Source organism: Pteronotus mesoamericanus, unplaced genomic scaffold (assembly GCF_021234165.1).
Source record: "Pteronotus mesoamericanus isolate MK-2021 breed Mesoamerican mustached bat unplaced genomic scaffold, CSHL_Meso_final contig_169, whole genome shotgun sequence".
Classification (NCBI taxonomy): domain Eukaryota; kingdom Metazoa; phylum Chordata; class Mammalia; order Chiroptera; family Mormoopidae; genus Pteronotus; species Pteronotus mesoamericanus.
Genome location: NW_026555068.1, coordinates 6691162 through 6707684, shown reverse-complemented (window position 1 = coordinate 6707684; position 16523 = coordinate 6691162). Strand labels below are relative to the sequence as shown.

Below are 16523 nucleotides of genomic sequence, written 5' to 3'. Positions count from 1 at the left end.
AGGAGGCCATTTTGCATTGAGAAATGGGGCGGACTATTAGTTTTGTGAGTGTGGATCTCTACATCTCATCCCAGGCTTGGGAGGTTCTTAGCTATGATTTCTTTAAATAGACTTTCTGGCCCTTTTCTTTTTGTTCTCCTTCTGGTGCTCCAATTCTAATATCTCTATGTTTGATGGTTTCCCATAGCTTATGGATGCTTTCTTTGCACTTATTTTTTTCTTGTTCTCCCCTGCTCCTATCATCTAGATCACCAGCTTTATCTTCTATTTGGTTTATTCTGCTATGGATGTTCTTTATGACATTTTAAAAAACCAGTAATTAAATTTTTCACTTCTAGAATTTCTTTATGCTTTTTATTTGTGATTTTTATCTCTTTGTTAAAATTTTCATTTTGTCCATGAGATTGGCCTATTTCATTGAATTGTATTTCTGTGTTTCCTTGTAGATTATTAGAAGTTCCCAAAACCAGCCATTTTGAACTTTTGATCAGCTAAATGACTAAGTTCTGTGTCTTTGAGTTTGGTTGCTGAAGTATTATTGTTATCTTTTGGTGATTACTTGTTTCCTTGGTTCTTCATGTTTTTGGAATTTTGCATTGCTATTTTCACATTTGAAGTAGTAGTCACCTTAAATCTTTACTAGTTGTCTTCAGGTGGGAGATACTTTTTATTGGTCTTGTTTACGTTTGCATTGTTCTCCAACCTTGTATGACTATACCTGCTCCCCTCTTCTTTCTCCGTCTAGTGGCAGAATACTTAAACTTGCCTGTCTTCACCTGTTTTTAGAAGCTGGCTGCTGGAAACCTCTTTTTTGTTTTCCAGAAGGTGGCTACAGCTGAAGTTTGTGTTGTTTTCCTTTCCTTAGTACCCTGGCTTGATTCTCTGAGGGATATACCTGTCTACCAGAGCTTGCTCTCGCTGATCAGCTCAGGTGTACACATAAGGAGCAGGCCACAAATTGGGGGGAAATTATGGGCTTAGCATGTGGGGGGTGGTGGGTATTCACAGGTCAGGTGATGGGGGATCCATGATTTTAGTTTTTGCTGCAGCTCATGAGCAGGCTTCTTGTTGGACTAATGAGAACATTCAGCAGAAACTGTGTCCCTTTAATGCCTGTTCATATCTTTATCTGATCCTTTTCTGATCTTACTTCCCCAGTCCTGGAGGTCCTGCCTTAGTACTCTGGATGCTGCAGGAGAAAAACAGGTTTCTCCAGCTATGTGATACAGCCCAGGACTCACTCACTCCTTTCCCTTCCCCTAGAGGAGAGGTCACCACTGGCTAGTTCAGCCCTGTGCTTGGGGAGAGATGGCACTAGCGAAGTTACTCTACCCTCTCCAGTGTGTTCCAAACAGTTAAATCAGTCCAAAAGAATGCTGGAATCTCTTCTTCGAAAGGTGGAACTTCTGCAAAGCTTTTGTGTCCGTGGTTTTCTGTTGCCTGAGTCAGAGCTCTCCGGGTTTTGCCTGAAGGCAGCCAAGAGGGGCTGAGGTCTGTTCACTGACTGCTGCTGGTTCCACAGCCTACACTGAGGTCTGTCTGTCTTTTCCTGATGTGCAGGTGGGCAAGGCTTCTCCTGGGTCCCTTGATGAATGGTGCTCAATTACACAGTTCCACAAAAGTGCTTTCATTAATGGATGGATGCCAAATTTAGTGGTGAAAAAGGAACACAATAAGGAGGGACGTCTTATGCTGCCGTGATGCTGCTGTTGCTTCCAAAGGCAGTTTTATTTCTCCCTTCACAATTTGCATGGCTTTTATTTTCTTGTTGGCCAGTATGATTTTGAAAAGGAATGGTGAGAGGGGACTTTGTTGGCTTGTTCCTAGTCTTAGTGGGAAAACTTCTAATCTCAACCACTAGGTATAATGTTATCTATAGAGTTATTTTTAATTCTTTATCTTATTTAGGATTTTTGCATTTGTATTTATCAGACAGATTGGTCTGTAGTTTTCTTTTTGTGTGTTCTTCTTGCCCGGTTTTGATATCGGGGTAATGTTGGCCTCATAAAATATATTAGGAAGTATTCCCTCTTCTTCAATTTTTTTAGAAGTTTGAGAGGATGGGTATCAGAGCTTCTTTGAATTCACTAGTGAAACCTTCTGGTTCTGGGCATTTACTTTTTGGGGGGTTTTCAAAGTTTGTTTCAATTTCCTCGTTGTTGATCAGTCTATTTAGATTTTCCAGCTCTCTGTAGTTCAGTCTAGGAAAGTTATATATTTCTAGGAACTTATCCATTTTTTTCTAGGTCATTGATTTGGTGGCATATAGTCTTTTATAGAATTCTAGTATGGTCCTTAGTATTTCTGTGCTATGTCTGGTAACTTCTCCTCATTCATTTTTTATTTCGTTTGAATTTTTTCTCTTTTTTCCTTAGTGAGTCTAGCCAGGGGTTTATCAATTTTATTAACCTTTTCAAAGAACCAGGTCTTTGTCGCACTGATTTTTGTATCTTCTTTTTCTCTGTTTCATTTAATTATGTTCTCAGTTTATTATTTCCTTTCTTCTGTTGCTTTTGTTCTTTTTCTAGTTCTTTAAGATGTAATGTTAGGTTTTTTGCTAGGCCTGTAAACTTTCCTCTTATTACTGCTGTTGCTGCATCTCAAAAGTTTTGTTATGTCATATTGTCATTCTCATTAGTCTGTATATATCTTTTGACTTCACCTTTTAATTCTCCTTTGACCCAGTCACGTTTTAATAACATTCTATTTAATCTCCACGTATATGTGTCTTTTTTTTTTGCTTCCTTTTTGCAGTTGATTTATGATTTCAATGCATTGTGGTTGGAGAATATGCTTGGCATGATTTCAGTCTGCTTGAATTTGTTGATGCTAGTTTTGTGTCCCAGTATATGATCTATCCTTGAGAATGTTTTATGTGCTCTAGAGAAAAATGTATAATCTGATGTTCTGGGATTAAAATGTTCTGTAAATGTCAATTATGTCCATTTGGTAGAATGTGTCATTTAAGGCTGATACTTCTTTATTGATTTTCTGTTTGGATGATCTATCTATTGCTGTCAATAGGATAGTTAAGTCCCCTACTATGATTGTGTTTTTGTCAGTTTCTCCCTTTAGGTCTGTGAGTAGTTGCTTTATATATTTCAGTACTCCTTGATGGGGTATATACATAGTGAGAAGTGTTATGTCTTCTTGATGTAGTGTCCCTTTTGTCACTATAAAATGTCCATCTTTGGCTCTTGCTACCTTTTTTCAACTTGAAATCTATTTTGTCTGATATAAGTATGGCTACACTTGTTTCTCCGTTTGCTTGGAGAATCATTTTCCACCCTTTCACTTCGAATCTGTATTTGTCTTTGCAACTGAGATGTGTTTCCTGAATTCAGCAGATAGTTGGGTTTTGTTTTTTGATTCAATTTGCTACTCATACCTTTTAACAGGTGAGTTCACTCCATTTATATTTAGGGTGATTATTGATATAAGAGGATTTCCTATAGTCATTTTATCTTTTGTTATCTGCTGGCTGTGTCTCTATTTTTCCTTTTCTCCACTGTTTCTGTCTGTTATTTTCATTTGGTTGTATTCTGTATTCCCCCTGCCTTTATTTCCTTTTTTGATATCTTTTTTTCAGTTCTAGATTTTTTTGTTTTGTTTTTACCATTAGGTTTATGCAAAAGCAAATTTAATATATACAGTAGTCCTTTTTCTTAACAATTGCACTTTCTTTTCATTGACCTGTGCAAATTCAGTTTTTTATCCCTTTGCCTTCTATGTTTTTGTTGTCACAAATCACTTTTTAATGTTGTGAGTTTATTTCCATGTTTCAATAGCTATTTTCTTCTTTTTTAAAAAGTAGTTTTACCTTCTTGAACTTTTATATTATATTTAAGGTTTTCACACCCTATTCTGAATGAGGGTTTCAATTTCAGGTTCTGCCTCTCTGTTAGTCATCTTGCTCATAGTTTTGTATCTGTTTTTCTGTCTGTTTCAGACAGAAGAAGCCCTTCAGCATTTCCTATAATACAGCTGTTGTAGTGGTAAATTCCCTCAGCTTTTGTATGTCTGGAAAAGTCCAAATCTTACATACCTACAGGATAACTCTGCTGGATATATTATTCTTGGATGGTTATTTCTTTCTTTCAGTACTTTGAATATTTAATTTCTTTCTTTCCTTGCTTATAGGGATTCTGCTAAAAAATCTGATGATAATCTAATTAAATTTCATTTATTTATTACTGCCTCCTTTTCTCTGGATGCCCTGAAAATTCTTTTTTTGTTGTTAGTTTTTGATAGTTTTAATAATAATGTGTCTTGGAGAAGTCCCTTTTGGATTGAGATAATTAGGTATTCTGTTAGCTTCTTATATCCAAGACTCCAAAGGTTTGGGAAGTCTTTGTCAATTATTTGCTTGAATAGGCTCTCTGTTCCCCTCCCCTGCATCTCACCTCTTAGAATACCCACTATTTGTACATTGCTCTTTCTAATGGAGTCTGATAGTTCTCATAGAGAGTTCTGTTTCTTTTTTACTCTGGATTCTCTCTTTTCTTCCACCAGAGTCATTTCTAGATTTCTATTTTCTATGTCACTAATTCTTCTCTCCATCTTGTATGTTTTATTTCCTAAGCCTGCTAGTTCATCCTTTGTCTCTTTTATTGAGTTCTTCAGCTCTGTAATTTTTCTTTTCTTTCTTTTTTTATCATCACCTGAGGATATGCTCATTGATTTTAGAGAGAGGGGAAAGGAGGGAGAGAGGGAGAGAAACATTGATGTGAGAGAGAAACATCGATGGGTGGCATCTAGTATGTACCCCAACCAGAGAATGAACCTGCAACCTAGACATGTGCTCTGACTAGGAATCAAACCTGTGACTTTTTGGTTTATGGGACAATGCTCCAACCAACTGAGCCACACCAGCCAGGGCCTTTTTGGTTTCTTTATATATATAATTTTAATCTCTTTGGTGAAATATTCCTTTTTTTCACTGATTTTATTTCTAAGTTTGTTGAAATACCTTTTTGAATTATCTTGGATATTGTTGGGTTTTTCAGAACAGCAATCTTGAATTCTTCCATTTAAGTTGCATATTTCCATGTCTTTATGTTTATTTTCTGGAGATTTTTTTTGTTTCTAAATTCCCTTGATTTCTGGATATTCACTGTGCTTGATGGATTATTCCTCTGCCTTGACATTTGTGGAAATGAAAGCTGCTTTTTTTAAATGTTAGGAAGCATTTTTAAAATTAAATGTATCTGAAAGCTGTTTTTAAAAAGAACTTTGAAAATGGTAAATGGTATTGAAAAAAATACAATGAAGATTTTTTAAAAAAAGAGCTTTGATAGGTAGAGGTCTTTTTTAATTTTCCTGTAGGTGGCGCAGAAGCACATGTTTTATTTTCTCTTACCGGCTCTCCTGGGGCTTCTGGTGTATCTGTAGTGCAGTGTCTCCTCCACAGGGGAAAGTGCTCGGTATTCCCCAGGCGGTGGGCACCCTCTCCATGCTCTGGTGCCTCAGTCTTAGGACAGCACTTCTGTGGGTTGAAAGAGATGGACTATGATTAGGACAAACTGCCAAGTGCCTTCTAAGAAGGACAACATCATTTCTGTGAAATATTTCAGCATATACACATATACACATACAACATTATGAAGGTAATATGACAGAAGTTTGAGCATTGAATACCCTGAACAGAGTACTTTTCCCCCTGTACATTTAAACCACGGAACATAGACATTAGATTCATGTTCTTAAATTGAGATCTTAGAAACTGAGTGACATTTTATATTATTTTGAGAGACAGTATAGCACGGTGGTCTAGTGGCAGAGCTTCTGACACCCAGTTGCTTGGGTTTAAATCCTGGCCCTCTCCCTTACCAGCTGGGTGCCTTTTGGCAGGTCAAATATCTATACCTCAGTTTATTCATCTGTAAAGTAGGAATAATAATAGTCCTGACCTCAAAGGGCTGCTGTGAAGATTTAATGAATAAACTTATATAATAAGTGCTCAGAATAAAGACTCACGTAGTAGGCATCATAAAGGTGTTTGCTATTATTTAGTAATTAATTTATTAATAAGAGAAACCATCAGTTCCTAATGTTATGCTTTATCTAAGTATCTGATGTCCTCTTAGAATAAAAAAACCCTTTGCTTAAAAATCAAACAAACAGAAGCAAACAGAAGAAAACGATAATAATCAAGGTCAGTATGATGCTCATAGATGTTTAACAACTACTCCTGGGGGGAGGGTAAAATCCTCATTTGTAAGTGCAAATACTTCAAGTTACCACGGCACTACACTGAGCTTGGAGACTGGAAGAGAGGCACACAGTCGGCCTGGGAACTGGCTGCGTCTGGCCTCCAGCTCACGCGGGACATGTCTCATTTTCACTAGAATTAGGTTATGTGTTTTTGAAATTGCACATTACAATTTCAGGAGATCACTTGAAAATATTAAATTTTCTTCATGCCAGTATTGTGAGCCTTACTTCCTATTTAGCTCTCGTGTGTGTGTGTGTGTGTGTGTGTGTTTATGTGTGTGTCTATCTCTCTCTGTGTACACACTTTAAGAAATAAAGCGTTTGATCTATAGGCTTATCTCAATAAATCAACAAACCAAAATTACACTAGGAAAACAAAACCAAAGAGATAAGCTTGATAATCCATCTAATAATTTTATGTTCTATAGGAAAACACATTAAAATCATCACTTACATGTTTAAAATGATCCTAGGTGTGCACTTCCCAGCAGCAATGCCTCTGTGATAGCGGCTGGAGCAGCGCGCGCTGTGACCGGCAGTCCAGAGACGCGCACGGGGACAGGGCAGGCAAGTGTCTGTGTCTTCGCACACCCGGTGAATAAAATCCTCAAATAGCTTGTCTTGACAAAAACAAAGTTACGTTTTTGCCACTTAGGAAGAAACCTGTATTTGTAATTAAAAGGTAAATAGACTTCTTTCAAGAAATGGAAACCAAATATGCCTTCTTAATCTTGCTTTTTTTTTCCTCACATTAACTTTCCAATAATGTGGTTGAAGCTGAGAGTATCTTTTAAAGTTTGTATTTACTGATATCATTGATTTTCTTCTTTGAAGACTCTCTTTCAACATTCCCGCCTTCATAATTGATCCTGTGATCTCAGCTATACACAAACGATTATTCTGTGTGACTTTGTGTTTGTTAGTAGAAGAAATAAAGGAAGTTGAAGATAAGTTTTACTCTGAGGGAGTTTGTTTTAAATGAGAAACATTCACCAATTGCTGTTAAAGAGATCCTAGAAAGAAGCTAGCACAATGTTGCATTTGTGCACCATGTTTTTCATTCATTGGCAAATATTTATTGAACTCCTAATATTATGCTAGGTGCTGGTCATATGGCATGAGGGATATACAGTAAGCTAAACAAAGTCCCTCTTCTCGTGGAGCTTAAGAATGTGTGTAGGACTCCATGCCCAGTGCTACCTAGTTGTAGAATAAGGGTTAGGAATCAAGTCTCCTGATTTTTATGCCAGTGCCATTTTAGGAGTGCTGCAATGGCTAGATATATATATCGATATATATCCCGTTTTTATATAAAAACAGATACCTAATGTCAAAAAGTCAACAATTTAATAAAGAAAAACAGGATATGCACAAATATAGTGAGGTTCTATAATACTGCAATCTGTAACAATGCAAATTTGTTGGATAACTTGGCACCATACCACACTATACTTGTATATCATTGAAATTTTGGGGCCCCACTTACAGTGTTATAAAGTGAGTTTTTGTTGTAGCTGCTGTGTAATATAGAATACATTGCAACTTTCTGGAACTTGGCATTCATTCTGTTAAAGTAAGAGGTAGTAGAGATAGTCCGAAGTATTATGATTCTATTATGTTTTGTGTTACTTTAAAGACAACAAAAATTAAGAACAGTGTAATTAGTTTGATGCAACTTGAAAGTAAAAGTAGACAGCTTAATTTTACTTTCAAGTTGCATCAAACTAATTACAGTGCTCTTAATTTTTGTTGTCTTTAAAGTAAACTCTGATTTTTTATTTTTTTGTTTGTTTTTAGGTTTAATCATGAAAAGAGCTTTTTGGGAATCTGAAAAGAACCGGTGGCTTCTAGGTTTCTACATTGCTTTACCTGTTCTCATCATAGCAACAATAATAGCTATTTCAAGGAATCGTTTGAAAAAGTGGTTCACCAAGGAAGAGGAATCCCTAAGTAGCAAGTAAATTTGTGTTCTGAAGTTAAACTTCAGTGCCATTTGAATCTAATCATATATAAGGCATTATCATGAGCAACAATGCTATACTTTATAACAATTTTGAGTATTATATCGATATGTCATTTAATTATGTGCTATAATTTTGAATAGCCTCATTTTAGAGATACAAAAATTGGGAATGTAATTTTAAGTAACTATCAAAAGTCATTGTCTTGGTAATTGAGAGAGGAAGAACTTTAATGTACCTTTGTCTATTTCTTTCAAATAACCCTAGTAGTTCTCAGTAATCTGTGTCACCTTGAAGGAGAAACAGCTGGGTCTTTATTAAAATGCAGATTTCTGGGCTTTCTCACACATGAAATACTGCAATTTGCATTGCTACCTCACATAAGAGATACTTTTAAAAAGATCCTCTGGATCAAGTCTTTAGAAGGTGAATTTATAGTTCATTCTGCAAGATATGTTTATTTTTTTAAAAATTATTCAAACATAGAAACACAGAAAAAGGTGACAACTCATTTGCCCACCATTAGAAATAGACAAATGTTAAGATTGTTCTTATTTCTCTTATGAAATAAGTCTGGCGTCTACAGCTGCAGTGCCACCCTAGGGTTTTTGCCTTCCCTGTGGAGAACACTCTGGACACTGGCAGCTGATGTATGTTACATGTTTTTACGACAGGTGGCTGTATCCATGTGCCATACCTAGAATTACGTATTATTTTAAATATTTATACTTTTTTATAGGTACATTTTCTCTTCTAATTTTGTTTATGTAGTTTTTCTTTTTTTACCTTTTCGTGGGCGGTTTTGGTTTCCCTGAGATCTCTATATTTTCTTTGTGTTTATTATCCTTAATTTATGCCCTTTTCCTCCTATTTGCTCTTGTTACCTTTGCTCTGTTATAATTTTCGCTTTCTTGACTGTAATGCTTTGCTTACTAATTTTCAATTTTTCTTATTTTTTAGTATAATCTTCAAAAGTTAAAACTTTCTCCTTTGTATATCATTTTATCTTCAATCTCAAGTTTTTAAGATATAGCTGACATATAGTTCAAAAAGTTAGAAATTTCCAGTATGATTTCTTGTTTAAATCATGACTAAATTGTGTTTTATAGTTTCCAGTTATGTGACTAATTTTTATTGTTGTAAAAATAATTTTCAATTTTATTACTAAATTAGGAGAGACCTCTCTCTCTATTATTTAGACTCTTAAATGTTGGAACCAGAAAGGAAGTAAGTTTTTGTTAAAAAAAAAAGTGTCCTTAAAATGTAGTGTTCAATTATTGTGACATGGTATGTTTGTTCCCTTGTTTTTAGAATTCTTTTTTTATTGTGTTGTTTCAAATCTTTATACTTACTGAGTTCTTTTCCCCCTGTCTGCTTCATGACATTTTCTGTGAGAAGCAAACTGAAGTTTTCAATATACCACGGCTTTCCTTCTGATTATGGAAACTTCTGCTTTATATATTCCAAGGCAAAGACTATACTTTCAGGGATCATTTCTATAGTTCATTATATATTCCAAGGGAGTGAGGAAATGCATAAAGTTAAAGTTAGTTATGTTTTTAGCTGTATTTTTATTATTAATAATTTTATCTGAAATTCTACTCTCACTGTTTTAAATTGTTATAACTTGCTATTTGAAAATTTGATTTACCTAGTACATCTTTTTTTCATCCCATATTCTCAACCTTTCTATGTTTTTAGTTGGTGTGTTACAGACAGCCTTTATATGGAATGTAGTAGTGGAGTTTGTTATGCTTAATGCATGGTGGTGTATACTTAGGCAGAAATTTACCATCTTATTTTTTTTCTATTTACCATCTTTGTTCCTAACTTTTTTCTTTTCCCATAATCCATTTTCTTGATTATGGTTCTTTTTATTTTTCTTCTACTATTTTGTACATTTTTGTATTTTTTAATACTTTTCTTTAAACTTTAGTATTTATGGTTAATGTTATATAATGTCTAGATTTAACATTGTATGTAGCCTTCTTCCTATAAGATGTCTCCCTGTAAGATCTTACATAGGCATCTTAGCCCTGTAACATGAAGCTCTCTTCTTCAGTTTGTCATTTAGTTTTCAGTTTCCCTCATGTAAATTATTGTTATTTTGTTATTATCATTATTATATGTAGCCACACTTGCTAGAATTTCCTATTATATTTCCCAACACCTTTGCTTTTTATTTTTTATTTTAAACTTTTTGTCTGGAAACTAAGAAATGTAAAAAAATTGCAAAAACCAGCACACTTGTACTCATTTAGGTTTTCCTAGTGATAACATCTTACATTAATATAGTGCATTTCACAGCCAGGGAGTTAGTATGATACATTATTGTTAAACTACAGATGGATTAGTCATATCCATCAGTGTGTAAATGCACTCATATATGAGTATGTGTGTGTATAGTACTATGAAATTTTGTCACATGGTTTTGTGTAGCAACACCACAATCATCACCATTCTTTTTGATATCCTACTTTTTATTTTTAATTCTAGGTTTAGTTTTCTTCCTGGGGAAGCACACAGTTCAGGAGTTATTAGAGAGACTATGTGTAATAATTTGTTGGACTTATATGTCTGAATTCCATCACTGTAAAACCCCCCTCTCATTCCACCTCCAGCTTCTGGCCCTGACAGATCTGTCTTCTTTGCTTATACCTTTGCCTATCGCAGAACTTTGTATAATGGAATCACACAGCATGCAGTCTCTTGAGCCTGCCTGCTTTCCCTTAGCATAACGCATTTGATATTCACACACATCGTTAAGTATATCAATAGCTTGTTCTGTTTATAGTTTCAGTGATGTATAATTGATACTGGACTTCAGTAAATTGCATATATTTTACATGAAACCATTCCCACAATCAAGATCACAGGGGCATCTGTCGACCCCGAGTTTCCTGGTGCCTCTTTGTAGACCCCAGCCCTTGCCTCTCCCATCGCCTTCCTTCTCAGGCTGCTGCTGATCAGTTTTCTGTCACTGTAGTTTAGTTTGCATTTTTTAGAACTTTATATAAATGGAATTTTACAGTGTGTACTTTTTATTTTTGTCTGGTTTGTTTCATTCACTATAATTACTTTGCAATCGATCCATGTCCTCATGTGTATCAATAGTTTGTTCATTTATGATACCTATTCAGTTGTATGAGTATACCATAATTTGTTAATCCATTTATCTGTTGATGGATTTTTGGGTTGTTTCTGGTATTTAACTGTTATAAATAAAGCCACATTTGTCTAGTAATTTGACAAATTACTAGAAGATGGTAGTTATAGCTGAAAAGCCTCATTTTTAAATTGGGTTGTCTATTTTTAGTAAGTCATTAAAATCTTTTAATTATTTCTATAATGGGCCGTTTGTTTCCCTGTTATTACATTTGAGTGTTTTTTATATGTCTGGATACAAGTACTTTATCATACATATGATTTGCAAATACGTTCTCCTATTCTGAGTCTTGTCCGTTAATACAAATAGCAGAAATTTCAAATTTTGGTGAAATCCACTGTATCAGTTTCTTCTTTTATAGATCATGGTTTCAGTGTTGGATCTAGGAAATATTTGCCTAACCAAAATTCATGAAGATTTTTCTCTTATGCGTTCTTCTAAAAATTTTATAGTTTTAGGTTTTGCATTTAGGCTCATGTTCACTTTAAATTAGTTTGATACAGTTAAAGAGGTATGGATCCAGTCAGTTTTTCTTTTGTATAAGAATATCCAATTGCTCTAATACCACTGTCTTTTGAGCTTCATTAAGCAGGATTGGAATAGTCACCACTACTGAGGCAATACCCTTTTGAGTAACTCTGCCCAACTCACCATGAATTATGAGATTTTTTTTACCTGAGGTGGTGGGTATACAAACTATTCCTGTGCCTTTGTGAGCACAACAGATTGCTGCTCCCTTTCTTCATTTCAAAATGTTTTTCCCTCTGACTCAGGTGGTTTCCTCACTTGCACTTCTGCCTAAGACTCAAGGGGGACCCTCCGCAGATCTCAAGAGGTCTCCGTGTGCAGCTCTTTCCCTTTCTGCTATTTTGCCCTGTGGATTCTAGCCCCCTTGCCCTTTCTAGACTCCCCATTCTATTATCCCAACGCAGGGAACCTTCTGGCTTTGCCGGCATCCCCGGCCGTGCTGTCGCCTAGAAACTCTCATCAGGCAATAGAAGGGTCAAATATAGGTCTCATCTTTTTTATTCCATTGTCTCAGAGATCACTATCCTGCATTGGCATATTCAATGTCTCAAAACCAGTGTTTCATACACTTCGTTAGGACTTTCAGTTATTTCATGTGGGAGGGTAACTCTAACCTGTTACTCCATCTTGGCCAGAATTGGAAGTTTGTCTTTATGGTTTATAACTGTGTATCCCATGTTCTGTTTTATATCCTCGGTTCAGACTTTCATTTCACCAACTCTCCCTCCATCTCTGTCCTATAACAGTCTTATGGAATCTATCCTTGCAAAGATTTCTATGCAAGAATGTAATTCTTATAATAAAGTTATAAAAATAATTCGTGTGGTATTTCTTAGCATGTGAATTTGCTGAGGTGCTGTGAATGTTGGTGCTCATGCTTTTCGTGGTTTGTAATCGTAGACTCTCCTATCCTCAGTGTCTATGATTTTCCCATGAAAACTCTGCATGCCCTTGTTGAAGACACACATATGTGGATTGTTTTATTTTTGCTTCTTTTAAAGCAAAAATATTCAAAACAACTGCAATGCATGGTGTTCAGGCACTTACAGTGTGTGAGCTGCGTTCCTGAAAGTATACTTTTTAAAGGCTTGACAGTCCTATTCTTCTCATTGATATACCTTTCCCGTCTCATCTTCCTGTTGCTTTCCAAAGGCCACTGGTCAGAGGTGATTTTTTTTTTATCTTGAGACAAAACTTTTATTTTTCCTCTCCTATGTGCACTTTAAAAAAAATTAAATTTATTAGGGTGACATTAGTTAATCAGATTATATAGGCTTCAAGTGTCCAATTCTGTGGTCAGAGGCTCTGTTATCCCTGTTTATGGGTGGAATGGCCCTTCCTGGCTCCCAGGTCTAGTGAAGGAGCCCACTGACAGTTTCCCACAGGCAAAGGCCTCACACCTGATTTCCTTTTAAGGAAGGGCTTCTAAATCTCCAGTCCCAAAGGTGTATCGCAGGCTCAGATATCACTGCAGTCATTCAGTTTTAGCTCCTGTTTATCCTCTGAACTCCGTATCTTAATTTTTACTAGCACCAGGAGAAGTCTTTTCTTGTTTTTAATCTCAGTTATGTATTAAATTTTTGTTAGTTTTTTTCAGCACTCCTCTATGTGAGGAATGGGAGGGGAAAATAATCTTGCTTGTCTGTGCTACAAGATTGTCTAGAAGCCAGTAGGGATTTTAATTTACAAAATGTAGCATTTCTCACCCTTGCCAGTGTGGTTCAGTTGGTTGGAGTGTTGTCCCATAACTAACAGGTTGCAGGTTCGATTCCTGGTCAGGACATGTACCGAGATTGCAGATTCAATCCCCAGTCCAGGCGTGTATGATCCTGGTCTGGACACTTAAGGGAGGCAACCATTTGATGCTTCTCTCTTGCAATGGTGTTTTTCTCTCTCATCCTCTCTCTCTAAAAGCAATGAAAAAAATGTCTGAATGAGGATAAAAAATATGTAGCATTTCTTTATCAATGAATAAAAAGTTAAAAGTTGAGGTGTAACGAATCAGGCATTCAGAGTCAAACCTATATTTTGTGTTTAGCAGTGACAAGCAGAAAGCAATGCAAATATGTGCCTTCTTAATACTGTCCTCACCATGGGATCTGGCACTTGCATTCTTTGTGGATGAGGTATACGGGTAAATAAAAATGTTATTTATTGGCCTCTTTTTTCAGTGACCTGGATATTATCTACTTTATTGATAACCAGTCTTGTAAAAGAGATAATACTGCTTATAAACTGGTCTTTTATTCATGCAGTAGGTGAACTTTCCCGGGACTAACTCGAGACATTATTTTCTATTTTTTAAATACCCAGATCAGAAAGCAGTTCTCATACATATACCACCACCAGGTAAGTAAATTAGAAAGCTTTTTAAGATACATGTTGAAAATAAAAATGAACTAATAAATCACACTTAATTTCTAGATATTGTTTGAACTCTTGCAATTGGTAAAGTAATGCACTGAAACCAGGGTACTAAATATAAAAAGTTACGTTCTAGTAAATTAGTCTTTTACCTCTTTGGAAGTCTAGTTTGAAGAAACAAGGAATAAAATAGTTGACTCTAATAAGAAATAGAATATGTATAATTAGTAAAGAAAAAGCATGTGTAGCCCTGCCAAAGAAATATTGCAGGTTTGGTTTTGACCACTGCGATAAAGTGAATATTGTAATAACGTGAGTTATTACATTACTGGATCCTAACTCCTGTTAATGTTGCTACTTTGACCTCTTTCCATGAATCACTGATGTTTTTAATGGCATTTAGAATGGTGAACTCTTTGCAGAAGGTTTTCAATTTACCTTGCGCAGATCCAGTCTGTTTCTTAGAGTTACCTGACATAACTTTTTCACAAGCTGGGCCCTGAAAAATATCTTGCCAATGGGATTAAAATAAATAATCTCAAGCGTTTTCCAGTAGTTGAATTTAATATGTTTATGTACTTAAAACATGTTTGCCAATATATTTAGACTAAAGCCTACCATTTTATTTTTTCTATTGACCGTACTTTTCAGTATTGTTTCTACTTTCTTACATTCCATTATATCGATTGTGCTGTTACTGTGTTTTCTTTCCATCTATTAATTTGGTCATTGTATGTTCTAATTTTATTCTTTAAGTTGTATTATTTAGTTATTAAATTATTATGTTATTTAATTTTTAAATGTAGTTAATTTTGCAATTATATATGTATATATATGTATATTCATAGTCTTCTAATGATATATAGATCTTAACTCAGTTAACCCTATGAGGCCTGTCCAGAAAGTATCCACCCATGTACTATGAAAAATAGAGACGTTTATTGAAAATACAAGATACCAGAAACATTGTACATAGGACAATGATGCTTCAGTCCCCTTCAAAGTAGGCACCTTGGGACCTCACACAGTTCTCCCAATCACCATCAGCTGTCCCGTCATATTTTCCTGAATCTCACCGACAGTTTGAAATCTCTTCCCTTTCAAAGGTGATTTTAGTTTTGGGAAAAACCAGGAGTTGCAAGGTTCCAAATCTGGGCTGTAGTGGGGCTGAGTCACCTGGGTGATTTGATGTTTCGTCAAAAACTCTGCATGAGACGTGATGCATGAACAGGCACGTTGTCACCAATCACCTGCTGCCCATAGCTGCATCCGTCTGAATCATTTGAATAGTTTCAGGGGAGAAATATTCAACTTAATGCAAAATATGATGTAGATTTGTTGCTCTGCTTGCTTAGTCACTTTGAATGCCACAGCCACAAAAGACACATGTTCGCTCAACAGCATTTACTGCCCCCACGGATTAGGATAGTGAAGTCATCCTTGTTCATGGATGTGCATTCCAGTCCACTGTCCTTGGCTGCCAGGTTACATTGGTATCACGCCAGCTGTTCTCATTATATTAAGAATGGCTGGACTTTTTCCAGACAGATCTCATACATGCTTTCCTTCACTCACTTTTATGTAATTTTATCATTTGGGGTTTAGTTACTCCTGAATTTTAATCTACTACAAATCTTTTAATATTCAGTACCCGTTTGAAGAAGTACCATATTTTTGCCACTCATGATGCACACTTCTTTGCCCAAACTTTTTGAGGGAAAAATAAGGATGCATATTATACACGGGAAGTAGTAATAAGACATGGGGGCGCATTATACGCTGTGAAATGCGGTACGTCTCTGAGAAATTCTATTAGTGAGTCTGTGTGTAGTAAGTTGTTTTATCTTATTTGCCTGGAATTGTCTTTATTTTATTTTCACTCTCGAATGTGCATTTGTGGAGTATGGACGTCTAGGTTGAGAGTTCTTTTGTCTCAGCTATTTGATGATGTCAGTGACGCCTGGCATTTACTGATGACGATGATAAATCTTCTGTTAGTGTGTTAATTAATTTATTCCTTTTCATACTTAGTGACTTCAAACAACATTCATTTATTATGTTGAAGTTCTGTAAGTCAGAAATTGGGTGGACTTGTCTGGGTTGTCACAAGCGTGACCTGAAGGCCGGAAGGCCAGGCAGGCTCTTAGCTCATTCGGGTTGTAAGCAGAGCCTAATTTCTTGCAGTTTTAGGTCTGAGGTATTTATTTCCTTGCTGTCTGTCTGCTAGAGGCCCCTCCTGATCCTAGAGGACACCCGCATGACCTTGCGTGTACCTCTCTTTGTCTTCAAAA

At 35.8% G+C, this 16523-nt stretch overlaps 1 protein-coding gene across 1 annotated transcript in view; it reads left to right on the top strand.

Annotated features, from left to right (window-relative positions):
• The window catches only part of ADAM32 (ADAM metallopeptidase domain 32), a 72006-nt gene extending 63832 nt beyond the window's left edge, over window positions 1-8174 (top strand). Inside the window, exons 18-19 of the mRNA XM_054565770.1 lie at window positions 6687-6780; window positions 8011-8174. Coding sequence (XP_054421745.1) covers window positions 6687-6780; window positions 8011-8174 — 258 coding nt within the window. The remainder of the gene's footprint in view (window positions 1-6686; window positions 6781-8010) is intronic.
• Window positions 8175-16523: the final 8349 nt, after the last annotated feature.